Source organism: Ochlerotatus camptorhynchus, unplaced genomic scaffold, assembly GCF_037179485.1.
Source record: "Ochlerotatus camptorhynchus isolate MF236.1 unplaced genomic scaffold, CSIRO-AGI_Acam_v1.1 ptg000192l, whole genome shotgun sequence".
Classification (NCBI taxonomy): domain Eukaryota; kingdom Metazoa; phylum Arthropoda; class Insecta; order Diptera; family Culicidae; genus Ochlerotatus; species Ochlerotatus camptorhynchus.
In genome coordinates this window covers 2,028,677-2,043,303 of record NW_027040682.1, presented here as the reverse complement: position 1 = coordinate 2,043,303, position 14,627 = coordinate 2,028,677, and the positions used below count along the sequence as shown (strand labels likewise).

The window sequence follows — 14,627 nt, the reverse complement described above, 5'->3', positions numbered from 1 at the left end:
TAAAATCAACAGCAAGCATGATATTTTGTTCCAATATCACGCGTGATATTGCGAGCCCATGAGAGCGGCAAAATATCAATTCATTTCTGATTTTGCCCACACTGTTTCTTATAAACACTACCTATTAATTTGTTAGTGGTGAGATCTCGATCCCTAATCATAACAGTATTGAAGTGGTACATGAAAATTCTCGCAACGACCGAATACCACATGACCTTGTCCATTAACCAGAAACACTTCGAATTGAGCTCAGGTTTGCTTCAGGACGCTAGAAAAAAAAAAATCGAATTTATATGATTGATCGCGAATATCTCGCGATGGGATGTTTTTTACAAAAAATACTTTCAACAAATTTTCGGTTTTTTTTTAATTCTCTATTGAAAAACCGAAATGCGTTATTTTGTCATCAGAAAACGAGGCGTCTCCGTGATGGGAACAAGTGGTTTCCCTAACACAGTCGCCGAATTTTGATACCGAGCACCTAATCCTACGTCAAATCTACGGTTTTTTCTTGGATTTCAACTCTTACTGTTGTTCTGTATTTTATAGTGATTGAACTTGAACTTGCTTTATTTAAAAAAAAAAAAAAATAATTAATTTACACGCATTCTTGTTTGCCCAAATTTTGATCGGAACAACCTTTACTAGTGATAAAATTAATAATATTATGACTAAAACATTGAAGGTGGCTAATTTTTCCTCACCCTGTATGGTAACGGAGGTATTGTGGACCGCTTTAGGAAGTATTTATACAATTTCTCGAAAAAAGTATAATTTTGTTACAATTCATCAGGTCATTAAAAAAAACTGAATGTTTTCGTCAAAACAACGGAATTTCACAAACAACTAAGCAGGAAATATCACATAAAATCAAGACGCTTTTTATTTTCTTTTGGATCACCAATAAAACATATGTTAGCCCATTTTTTCTACTCCAAGCCGCTTGTGGAAACATATTTTGGCCCAGGTTTGAAATATATTTTGGACCACCTGAGTTCGCTGGTTTGCGGGCATGGCAAAAATATATTTTCTCTAGATAATATCAGACATAACATTTGATAACGGCACAAAAGCATTTGTAAACAAACTTTCTAAGGCCCTTTACACGCGAACCAAAGTACGTTCACGCAAACCAATACCACTTTCGGAAAGGTGATAGTTGCCCCTATCCGATGATGTTGGTTTGCGTGGGCGCACTTTGGTTCGCGTGTAAAGGGCCTTAGAAAGTTTGTTTACAAATGCTTTTGTGCCGTTATCAAATGTTATGCCTGATATGACGAACATATTTTCGCCATGCCTCAGATCACTATTTTAGCACATTTTATCGCTTCTTCGAGCTAAGAAATGGTTTCAATCAGGATTTAATTGACGCAATAACCATATTTACTTGTTGAAAATGTAAACATTTATCAATAACAACTCTTGAAAGTTGGGTTCAATTATTCCAATTCTATTGATTTTGGACCGATTCAGCACGAGTGTGAAAATGCATGAGTATATTTTCAATTTACTACAGTTAAATGGAACATTTTACTGAAAACAAACATGGAAGACACTAATGAGTGGAATAATTTTCCAGTCACTTTCACAATATGTGATAAAATTTGTGGGCCAAAATACATCCATTCCCCTATACCTTCAAATGTATTAAAAGTGTAGACATTTCGTCACATTTGGCATTCCTGGTCAGGTGATCCCATGTCTCATTGACTTAGGTAACAATCACGTTTTGGTGAAATGAATCAGGAAATGGTCCATGATATGATCTTTTATCTCCATAGAGTGGATCGATTACTACATTTCACACGTATGATCCGTTTTCTTCAAAAGAATGCAGCGAAATTGTCTTCAAGCCAGCGTATCCGGATTTTTCCATTATGTCATACATATTTGAAAAAATTTTTAGCCTTCATGACTAATTAAAATATAAAGTTATAAAAAAAAGTAGCATGACGAGTTCAATACATTGTTTTGATATTGTTGTTGACATAAATTTGTTAACTTTTATTGTAGAAAATTCTGAAATTTTACGACCCCCAAGCATTCAAAAAAATTTCAATAATCTACCGATAAATTAATCATTAAAAATACCGCATTTCAAAACTGGTTATTTATAGCTGAGTCCCCTGCTATTTTTTCACAGCTATCAATATGGGAAAACAAATCATTAAATCCAAATAGCCCTTCTTCATCATCTGCCTGTTAGGACGAACCCACACAACTGGATCAAGGCCGTAGTTCGCGTGACCACACGCATAAAAAAAAGCAGTTCAAATCCCTTACGCCCCAAACAACAACGGTAGAAAACCTTCAACTTATTTATGTTTATACCGACCCTTGTCTAAAATGCACGCTACGTCTTCTTCAACGTATAAACAAAAACAATCAAGCGACTTAATCAAGAAGCGTAAATCTTTTAGCGGTTTGGTAATCATGGCAACGATCAGACCGCACGCACTCACCCGCCCGTCTTGTTGTCTGTCATTATTCTAGGATGAAATGGCAATTTACTATTCCCTTCTTAAGTTAACGTCCATTGTTCAAAAGAACCTGCGAGCGCGCTTTCAAATGCGATGAATCACTGCCGTTCGGGTTGTTTGTTAAATTGACCGGAAAGGAACACACATCAAGACAAAAAAAACATACTCAACTCAACAGCTCCGTGGTGAGCATAGCCAACCAAATTAATTGGTGGCGCATCATTTGATGTATTTTACCAGTTTGTCCCCCTCCGGCTCCGTCTGAAGCAGAACGCAGAACGTTCATTGAGTGCAAAGCGAATGAATGGGTCGAGGGGAAGGATCTCAAATGTTTATTCTGTTAAATTAGGAATAGAAGCGCGCACGAATAATTAGACATGATTTTGCGGCTTTCCGTGAATGGACAGCGGGTCCTAATTGATTTATAGCGCCTGCCTAAGCTGAAGGGGGCACGTGATTTACGAGTTCAATACGGAGCGCTACTTACCATCATAAGATCGCCGCTTTCCAGATGCTTTCGCATCAGAACGGCAGCCATGTTCTGCTGATCTTGGTAAATGTTACCAAATGAGTCTTCTTCTGCTGGATTCTGGAATGGGGAAACAGGAAGAAGAAAAGAATACTTAATTAGTGATTTGATGCGCTTTGCATGAGGATGTGAACGATACATAAAATGTTGATCGTGAATCAATCAATCAATAAAATCGACCCCATAAAATTGCTGCATTTCATTGTTGTCTTAAGTAGCAATCCAATTCGCAATCAGCTCCGAACTACGAACCCGGACACCCACTTAACTAAGCGCATTATCACCCCGGTAGTGGAGCAAACACATTTCGATTACTTCATCGATCCAATTTGAAACTCTCATTCGGCAGCACCAGATGAGAAAGATATCCGTAACACTGTGCAAAGTTGCTTTCCCATCATCTGTTCAAACAACCGCGTGTCACCTCCACTGGCACTGTCGAATGACACCACACCGTGTCAATCTGCACTCTAGCCATTGTTGCCGGCAAGTACAGGTGGTTAGTTCCGTCGTCGTCGTGGTCGTTAGACCGTCTTTTAATAAACACATCCGCCTACGATAGGTGACCGTGACAGCTAAAAGCGACCATGTCTACTTGCCAGGTACCTAAGTTGCAGTGTGGTGTCATGTTTTTTGCCCAAGAAAATGTATGCCCCCGTTCAATGAGCTTTCCGTGGCGATTTATGTCGTGTCATGTAATACAAATCCGAAGCCATGCGCGGATCGTTACGGATTCGGAGCTGCTGCTGCAGCAGTTCAAAAGAGCGTCGAGTTTGAAGGACAGGTTGCTGGGTACTTTTGCGGTGAACTTTTACCGTCGGTTGTGACCCGGCTGCTGGTAAAGACAGTTGGGTTTCGGAAGCTGATAGTCGTGACTGGCGAAAACGGTTGATCACAGTGCAGTACAGCTACCGAACGGTAGCAGTTATTTAATCGTTGACGTTTAGGGGAACTAAGGATATGCGAAAGTTTCAGTTGAACTCTTTCCAGACAATGAACTGATGAAGATGATGATGATTTTGATGTTTGTTCTAGCATTTTATTTACGGCAACACTTTAAATTTATGAGAGTTCAAGCACATTCATCATTTAGGGACGTTGAACCTCGTTTAAACACATTAGGGTGGGTCATTATGATCATTGTTTCAGAACAATGTGTTTTTGGTTCCATTTGGGGTCCCAAACAACTGTTGGGGATGATTGAATGTAACACGGCCTTCCTTCTTCTTCTTCTTATCATTTCAAGCTTATTGCATATCGCATATTAGCTTATTGCGTGCTCGCAACTTAGTGTTCTAGATGCACTTCCACAGTTATTAATTGAGAGCTTTCGATGCCTGTACCATTTTTGCATTGGTATAATTGTGTGGAAAGTTCAATCATACTTCTATGCCCAGGGAAGTCAAGAAATTTGCCAACCCGAAAAATTCCTAGACCCAACCGGGAATCCAACCCAGCCACCTCCAGCATGGTCTTGCTTTGTAGCTGCGCTTTTACTTTTTTGGATTTTCATCCCTAGAGGCCACAATTTTGCTTGAACCATGCATCTAACCAAGTAAAAGTATAGTCCAGGAGTTACTTAACAACTTTGCCGAAGAAAACACGGTTCTAGAGTACCTCTAAAAAAGTTATATCTATTCAATGATCCATGTTTCGAATTAAATGGCAAATATCACTTTTCCTGCCAATACCGCCGGCGTACCAATGAAAGTCAGTCTCCAAACTGAAATAATTTCGGAGTTGATTAACTTATCGATTTTGTATATTCAGATGAATTACTCAAAGCAATAAATCTATCTCATATGCGTAGTTGGAGAGGGGGTAGGGGGTCACACCCTCATTCATATCAATAGAAGTAAAGTTTCAAACTGAAATAACTTCGGATTTTCTTATCTTATCGATTTGGTATGCCCAGATGAATTATTCAAAAAAATAATCTCAATCTCACAGGCATAGTTAGAGATAACTCACTCATATAAATGACATGAAATGTTTATTGAATTTAATAAGCGTAGTTGGGGTCTCCCTTACGCCCCCTCACTTATATCAATGAAAGTAAAGATAAGGGCTTAAATAAATTCGTATTTTCCCATCGCTAGACTTAAGCGGATGGGTTATTCAAAAACATTTGCTCAATCTCATAAAAGCAGTTTGAAAGTTAGCACCCCCATCTCCTTCCCTACTCTTTTTGGCTGTAATATACAATGTCAGACATATTCTCACAAATGTCATTGGAACATAATGATTATATTTCAGTTTCATATATTCTACGATTTTCAGGGTACTCTTTCAATGCTGTTTGATCTTACTTCCTTCACTTAAGGGTCCTGTACTTATACCACCGGAGTTGCAAAGGACCAACGTGAAAGACTTCCATCCTGGGCGGCTGCTCGCTTTTGCCTTGACCTGGGTCCAGGTCAGATTCCTATCGACTTGCTTTATTTCCTTGTTGAGGCTTCTCCAGCGCTTGCTTGCAGATTCCGTTTCCACCCTTTCGAAGTGTGTGTCTGACCCACTTCCACTTTCGCTCTCGAATGTCTGTTGCTATCGGCTTATGATGACATCGACGATAGAGCTCGGCATTCGAGATCCAGTTGTGAGGTCACCATGCACGAATTATATACCGCAGGCATCGGTTGATGAAGACATCTCGTCTCGCTGGCGTATGTCAATCAGATTTCACGTTCGAGTTCAAAATCCGGATTGATCTCCATACGTTTCGTAAACTCGCAAAGGCAGCCCTAGCCAGTGCGCAAAACAGTCAGGTTCATTGAGTCATTTTGATATGAATATGAACTGCCATCTGCCTTATCATTCACTGCCTCGTGAGAGTCTGAATGATTCAGAGGTAAACGAGTCACTGACAGCCGAGCACTCAGTCAGAAGCTCAACCAACACGTTTATTCTGCCGTGATGGTACCCAATATTTGTTTTGAATGACTGAGCGTACATTTTCTATGGAAAAATGACTCAATTACATGCTGTGTGAGCGAAGGCAAGCGGTGTGCGTCGCCTGCTCGTGAGTGACTGAATGTTTTTGTTGGCTCTTTCATTGCTTCGTCCTTTACCGTTAGGTACAAACGGTCTGCACAGAGCAATGGATTGAATAGTGCAGTGCTTTCACACTCAGCCTAGGCAGTCAATAATTTTAAGCTTGGTTCGTGCATCTACATCCCAAGTAACAATTTTGGTTTTATGAGGGTTCTGAAGACCAAGATTTAGATTTGTAGAATGCTATAAAACCTCTATAAAGCTTGCAATGTTACTTGGGATATGCCGCTCTGGGTCCCACCGTCCGATGCTATTTGGCTGCCAAGATATTGGAAACTTTCGACCTTCTCCACAGCTTGCCCCGCTACCGTAAAGTTGGAAGTGTTGCCCGTGTTAATATCCAACGATTTGGTCTTGTTGACGTTGATGGTGAGACCCGCCGCAGAGGAGCGTTCGGCTAGGTCATTGAGCTTACTCTGCATATCAGAGCGCCGTTGTGCTAGTAGAGCAACACCATCAGCCGAAGTCGAATGCTCCATGACAGCCCACGGTTCGGTACACGGTCTATTGCACCCATGAGGAATAGTAGCGGTGATAGTAAACATCCTTATCTCACACCACCGACTATCCGAATAAGGTCAGACAAGGCTCCGTTATGCAGAACTCTGCACGTGAAAGCCTGATACTGCGCTTCGATGAGGTTGACGATTTTATCCGGGACTCCCTTGCGTCTCAGAACGCCCCACAGATTCTCGTGATTGAGTCGGTCAAAAACTTTTTCGTAGTCAATGAATACCAAATAAAAGGACTTTTGGAATTCGTTGACCTGCTCCAGGACGATGCAGAGCGTGACAATATGGTCCACACAAGATCTTCCGGTACGGAATCCTGTCTGCTGCCGCCGGAGAGTCGCGTTGATCTTCTGCTGTATCCGATTCAAGATAACTATGTACAGAACTTTGAGAACAATACACAGTAACATGATGCCTCGCCAATTGTCGCACATAGTCAGATCCCCCTTCTTTAGGACCTGCACTAAGACGCCTTGCATCCAGTCGACCGGAAAAGTCGCGGTGTCCCAGATATTACAGAAAATTTGATGCAACATTTGAGCGGATAGCATGGGGTCAGCTTTGAGCATCTCTGCTGATGTGTGATCGACCCATAGAGCCTTGTTGGATTTCATGCTTCGGATAGCTGAGCTGATCTGTTGCAGTGATGGGGCGGATCATGCCGAGATGTTGATGGCTGGTTGGCCGTCGAAGCTTGAAGAAGTTTTTCGAAGGGCTCAAACTAGCATTTCAGCTGGTCAGTGGGGTCGGTTAGCAACTATCCAGTCGTGTCCTTCACTGGCAGCCTCGGGTTTATCCTTGTTCCACTCAGGCGTCGTGAGATATCGTAGAGGCTATCTTCCCTTCGTAGGCCAGGGAGTTCACCTACGCTCGCTTGTCCCGTCTGCAAAAGCGCTTGACTTTCTTTTCTAGAGCCGAGTACCGTTGACGAGCTTCGTTCTTGGCTCCTCTGGTTCTCACCTGCTCTATCGCGACTTTTACTTTTCTACGCTCCTCAATCTTCCGCCAGGTTTCATCAGTGATCCACTCTTTCCTGTTCGATCACCTGAAGCAAAAATTGCTGTTGAACTGGGTATCTGGTGGATTTCTCGACAAAGTCAGAAATTAGCTTCACCCCTCGTTCAGGAAGCAACTCGTTGTTTCGCATACTCTAAACGTTTACCGGTTTTCGCATGAAGTCGGTCGAAATTTCGAAAAGGAATCAGCACTGTCAAAAATGACGTTTGACTTGGGAGTCCAACTAAAACGTAGCCCACTTAACGATAGCCCAACGAGCGAAATCCGACTGTACCTGTGCCTGAGACGAAATTCGTGAAGACAGTTTTTGTTTTCTCTTGCTTTTGGTTTTGGACGTAGGACTACTCCAGTGATTTATGTGTAAAGGAGGCCTTAAAGGCAGTTTAATATTTCAAATTATAGCTTTGTATTGAAATTTACAATCTTCCAATTGCTAATAATTCAAACAACATCACATCACTAGCAACTGTACAGAAAAGTGTATATTAAATATTTACACTACAACAAATTTCGAAAAAAACAGCATATGGTTAGCCCCCTCCCCCCTCCTTCTAACTAGGCTTATGAGATTGAGCAATTGTTTTTTTATAATTCATCTGAACATACGAAATCGATAAGTTAAGAAATTCCGACATTATTTCAGTGCTGAATCTGACTCCCATTGGTACACCAGCAGTGTTGGCAGAAAAAGTTATTTTTGGCATTTCATTCAAACCATAACTATTTGAATAGCTGCAATTTCCAAACCTATGACTGGATGCCTTCCTTCTGATAACAACTTTAGTGCGGTAAAAATCGATAGAACTATTTCAAACACATCGTCGGTACATGAGCGTGTCGGTGATCATCTCTTTTTGCCAGTGGTGGCGGGGGGAGATACCACTCACCATCCCTCTCCAACGAGGGAGTTTGGTAAAGAGAGATGATCAAACCGATTTGTATCTTCATTCATAAAAGTTTTCCTAGCTCGCTTTCTACTCTCTATATATACAATTTCACACTGCCGTACTCTAACGGAACTATCAATTCTATACTTTAATCTTCTCTCTAGTGTGTTGTTTGAAATAAGCATCTTCAACTATGTATATAGGGGAAATAGATGTAATGTCAGCCTAAATGCCCCTAATTTGGGCCCATACATAAATTCAGCAATCGACTAAGTTTTCAATAGCGACCAAAAATATCCAGTAGTACCGTCCCAATAACGCGTTCATCTAGATAAAATTGATAAATAGCAGATTTTTAGCGATGGGCCCAATGTTAGATCCATAGGCCAACATTAGAGCCTTTTCCCTATATAAAAATGAGTTTCTGTCTGTCTGACCCTTATAGACTCGGAAACTGATGAACCGATCTGCGTGGAAATTTGTATTCAGGGGTTTTTGGGGCCGTGAAAGGTTCTTATGATGGCTTGAGACCTCTCCTCTCTCTGTAAGGGCGGAGGGCTCTCATACAAATTAAACATAAATTTCGGCATAACTCGAGAACTAATCAAGCAAATGGAACCAAATTTGGCATATGGAGGTTAATGAAGGCAAGAAATGTTTCTATGGTGGATCGAGACCCCTCCTCTCTCTGGTATGTATATAAAAGTCAATGTTTGTGAGTATGTATGTTCCAGCATAACTCTGGAACACCTGGACCGTTTTCCAACAAACTTGGCATACGTCTTCTTCTTCTTCTTATTCGCATATTAGCTTATTGCGTGCTCTCAACTTAGTGTTCTAAATGCACTTCCACAGTTATTAATTGAGAGCTTTCGCTGCCAATACCAATTGCATGAATTTATATATTGTGTGGCAAGCACAATGGTACTCTATGCCCAGGGAAGTCGAGAAAATTTCCAACCCTAAAGATTCCCTCGACCGGACCGGGAATCGAACCCGCCGCCTCCGGCTTGGTAATACCGTGTTTTTACTGACTAGGCTATGAGGCCCCATGGCATACGTATTCCTTACTATAAGGAGTATTCCTTGCTATAAGGAGATGGCCATAGGGGGTAGCCCCTTTGATAAAAGGGGGGAAGGGCTACGTACAATATAGCATGCATTTTAGTAATATTTATTACACTCAGCTAGTAATATTTAAATTGAAGATGAACTTTTTAAAATAATTGAGTTTTAACACTTTTTTGGAATTGTTACTCAAAATGCGATGTATATTTTTCCCGGCAAGACTTTATTTTTCCATACAACTTTATCAGACGTCATTTCGATTAGAAGTGACGTTTTCGTGCTACAATTTATTGACAAATTACAAAGACGCCATTTTGAAGAAAAAAAAGTACAACATCCAAAATGGCTAAATTTTTGCAAAAATGTGCCTGATTGCCAGTAGCACACAACTATGCGAAGATTTATGCAAATCAGAGAAGGTCGAGTCTTCCGATTCGTCATTTGGCGTGGAACTGCTCAGCACAAACTACTCAAAGGGTGTTAGTCGGCGGTAGATAGATATACGTGGATCTGAAGCTAGACAATATATACTACTAAATTCATATATATTTTTTTAAATCTTGGTTGGTGCTTAAGCTGCTGTCATTTTGATGCTGGACTTTGCTCGAGTGTATATCAACATAAAGCTTTAGTGAGATAATTATTAGCTAGAGAAATTTCTAGCTTTAGGTACCCGAGCAAAGTTCAGCATCAAAATGGCAGCAAATTGAAAAAAAGTTTTGATATCAACATCAAACTGAAAGCATAATTTGATTTCATTTTACGCAATTGACAAATTCGATACCAAATTTTGTTTTCATTTTGCTCTACATTTGCTCTTCAAAAATATGTTATTGCGGGTTTGTTTTCATTGCCTTAGCATAACATCAAATTGAATACTTGATTTGTTATCAACAGGAAAAATGGATATCAAATTTAGTTTTCAGTTTGCTCTCACTGACAGCAGAAATAGTTTTCAATGTGATGTCACAGAAAGATTGTTTTGCTTTCAATTTTGATATTTTAACCGTTAAAACGACCAAAACGACAGCAACTTGAGTAATTATTATCAGTGAAATCACAACATCAAATTAAGATTTCAATTTGATCTCAGACTTTGCTCGGGTATTGATAAACGTCACAAGAACTATTTCTTTTGCCTGTAGATTTGAGGAAAAAACACAAGTCCCCTCTCCATTAACGTATGAGCAAGTTAAAGGAGTGTACGTTTGACTAGTACCGACGTATTAAAGGCCCTTCGCTCAATTTCAACTTCTATTTAATTTTCACACTGCCGTACTCCAGCGGAACGATCAACCTATCCTCTTCAGAACTTTCTCTAGCTAATAAATGATCACACTAAAGCTTCAAGTATAGAATTTCCTCCCAACCCAGAGGGTTTCATTTGTATCTAGTAGAATCCAACGACAGGCTATACAAATATGAAAAGTACATTAGTAAATGTGTGTGGAAACCCTCAAAAATCAGCCGGAAAATGAAGAACTTGACAAACATTTCACTCAGTCTTGAAGTAGTACCAATAGGCTTAGTGAATACCATCTTGGCTTTTCTCATATTGGGGAATTGTTTCCCGTAAAATCGCAGGAGAATTTACTCAGCGATAAGTTCCTTTTTGCTATTTTTTGAGTAAACTGATATCAAATTTAGGTCAATCTTATTGGCCGTACGGTTTTCCAAACCTTTCGGATTACACAATCGTGAGGAAAGAGAGTAAATACAGAGAGAAAACATACAACAACCATTTTGGCGAGCACGCTGGAATCGAGAAAACGGGCAAAAATATTTTTGTCAATACTCAAAAATATTGACAATTATATTGCTGTAAATATTGACGACGAAAATATTGATGAACATACTGACGCAAAATCACAAAAATTTGATTTCATGTTTCAATTTTGCCTCATTTTCACCTTCTGTTTCCCTACATCAGCAGATAAGGCCTGTTTCTCGGCAATTGATGACTCCTCTAAAATATTGCAAAAAATATTGAAAATTTGACGAAACTTCTGTCGTGTGGGGTGCACTTTAGATAGAGAGAGGGGAAATCAAACGGGCGATCTTGACTAGTCTTTGTCATCTCAAGATCTGAGAAAGAGAGAGAGAGGGAGAGCGTATGTTTTTAGACAGATGAGTGTAGAGTAAAGTTTTTTGAGAAATCTGATAATATATTTTTTTTACTTTTTGAAGATATTTGAAATTTTTTAATTTTCCCTTTCAACTTATAAATAGATTGGATAGGGTAAACGCTCCTATAGTTTCGGTACGTTAGAAGCGTTTGGTTCCTATAGTTGTGTATTGAGTCTCCATGCACAACTATAGGAACCTAACGCTTCTAACGTACCGCAAATATAGGAGCGTTTCCCCTAGTTGAGCAACTTTGCCGTTGAAATCAAATTGCTACTATGTCACTCTGAAGATGTCTTAATTTTGGCCAGCTAGATGCTCTTTGTGCAATGTTTTGAACACAACATTTGGATTGTGGACCATCAAATTGCATGAAAAATGCGAAGTTTACGATTTCAAACAATATTTTTAAAAACGACCGGTTTTTGTACCGACTCGCCCCACTGTGCAACATTTAGGTAACCAAGGCAGTTGGTTTGACATTTGCTCCTCTCTTGTCCCACCCAGTCGCTAGGATTAATGTGGTTTTATTTATTGCAAAAAGTCTCCTCTTGTTGCTTCAATTCAGAAGATCAAATCAAGACTAATATTTGAAAAGCGCTGAATTCAAAAATCACCATATCGAGAAAACTGCTTGGTGACCAAAAATTAAATCGCATTTCACATATTACCATTTTCTGGATGATTTAATTACCTTGACTTATAGTAAAAAGTGTAATCTAACAACATTACTAAAAACTTGAAAAAAGTAAAATATTAGACTTAAAGTGGTCGTTTTATACGATCGATGAGGATATAAAAATATAGAGTAAGGCAGTGTGAAAATTGTATATAGAGAGTAGAAAGCGAGCAAAGGTCAATTTTGAGGAAGGTACGAATCAGGTTGATCATCTCCTTTACGGCAGCCCTAAGTATTTACCTTTAGAATTGATAAAACGATCCATAAAATATTGAAATACGTTCCATTAAAAACATCCAAATGATCCATAAAACATTGGAGAAAATCCCTTAAAAAGTGTGGATGATCCATAAAAATATCAATATTATCAATATTTTATGTAAAATTTAGCAATACAATTGTAAAAATGTGCCGCTAAATTTCTAAAGAATGAGCATTGAAATTGTACGAATTACCCATTAACATATTGTAATTGATTCATAAAACATTCAGCAATGAACCTTAAACTAAAGAAAGTGATCCATAAAAAATCAAATATGCGCACTTAAAAATATAGGCGTGATCCATAAATTAGACGTATATCATTCATGTTTAGAACACAATTTTTTTTTTAATTTTGATCCAAAGACCTTGAAAAATTGCCCGTGTATTTTAGGTAGAGGTGCGAAGCGACGGGCAAGCGTCTAGAATTAGCTTCCAAAAGAAGATTCTATAATAATATTCTTAAGTAGCTTCCTATGGAAGGTTCATTTAGAAAATTCTTTAAGAAACTTATTTTAGACGCTTACCCATCGTTTCACTCTTCCGACAAAAAAAAAAAAAAAAAAACACGGTCAGAACAGTAAACCTGAGTAGCTACGCAGTTATGTAGCAATTTTCCAAGGTTTATGGAGCAAATTAAAAAGGGTCCAAAACATGAAAAGCATATGTATATCCCATAGACTATAATTGGAACACGCCATAATAGGAACATCTACCAATAACTGGAATTTCATATTTTCTTTAGAAGATTATTATAGAAGCTTCTTTTGGAAGCTAATTCTAGACGCTTGACCATCGCTCCACACCTAAAAAAACACGGCAGTACAGTAAATCTAAGTAGTTACGCAGTAATGGAGCAATTGTTCATGGTTTATGGATCAAAATTAATAATATAGCGTCCAAAACGTGAATAATATACGTCGGAATATCGGAATATCGGGATAACCCTGTACCGCCAAGCCCTGAGACAACCCTGTGGGAGATTCGGAGAGCTACGCTAACGGTCGCTGTCAGTAATGACAGACGTCAGGTTTGGTTCAACGGAACTGTGAGTTTAGATAGATCGGAGTAAGAACGAGAAAAAAAAGGAAAAGAAAGTACAATTCCAAACCATCTAGAACACGTTTTACAGCTAAATTAAGTTAATTGCCTAAATTAGTTACTATACCTATCGTTTAATTTAGTTGTAGTGATTTTTAGTGAACTAGCTACAACTGAAGTAGTCTAGTTGGAGGTGAGATTCATGACAATATTGAACATAATAACCCTATATTTGCTTAATCTAGATACTACAACTTGATCCTAAAATCTGGTAACCTACAATTTGTTCCTAAACGCTATATACTTGATTTACCCTAAGTAACTAATAAGTAGCTCATTCTACATCGTTTTCATGCCAAACTAAAATAATAATTGAATACCTAAATCCTAAATCCAGCAAAATTGTTGAAAGAGTGACGGAAGATAACTCTCGGTTTGAAAAATCTCCCGCTCAGCCTCCTATTGCTTTTCATGGAGGAATTTCTATTCCTCCAGCGCTTTTCTCCTGCTGCAACTGGTCTAGGGACTCCTCCAGGCTGACCTCATTGGTACTTCCTTTTCCAGATTCGGTTCCGGCATCACTCCTCGCACTATTCTTTCTGCTAGGTCGATCCTTTGGGACAGACTTCTTGGTTCCTTGTGGCACCTTCAGCATATTTCTGCACTTCGAGCACGTCTACGGAACCTCCTTTACAGCTTTTGTCTTACCAGCACAACTATAATGGGTCCAGAAATCGCAGACATCAGACATCATCTACGTGGTCATGGCCTTCACAAAGCGTACAATTTTGATCGCTGTTCTGTTCTTCACTCAACGGTGGTGTTGATCCCTCTGACATTTTGAGGTTATATCCAATGTTGTTCTTCAAGAATGTTCGGATTAATGAAAGCAACTTCCCCAGAGCAGTCTCGTTTTGGACAGCTTGAAGCTGAAATAGGTTTTATTATAAGCATTAAGGTTGGTTTAGATTTTATATT

The 14,627-nt window shown here is 39.2% G+C and overlaps 1 protein-coding gene across 7 annotated transcripts in view; it reads right to left on the bottom strand.

Annotated features, from left to right (window-relative positions):
* Positions 1-14,627, bottom strand: part of sona (sol narae) — a 499,516-nt gene that overhangs the window by 273,516 nt on the left and 211,373 nt on the right. For all 7 annotated transcript variants that reach the window (XM_065223397.1, XM_065223398.1, XM_065223399.1 and 4 more), the window contains one exon: positions 2,968-3,069. In XM_065223397.1, the coding sequence (XP_065079469.1) occupies positions 2,968-3,069 (102 nt within the window). The remainder of the gene's footprint in view (positions 1-2,967; positions 3,070-14,627) is intronic.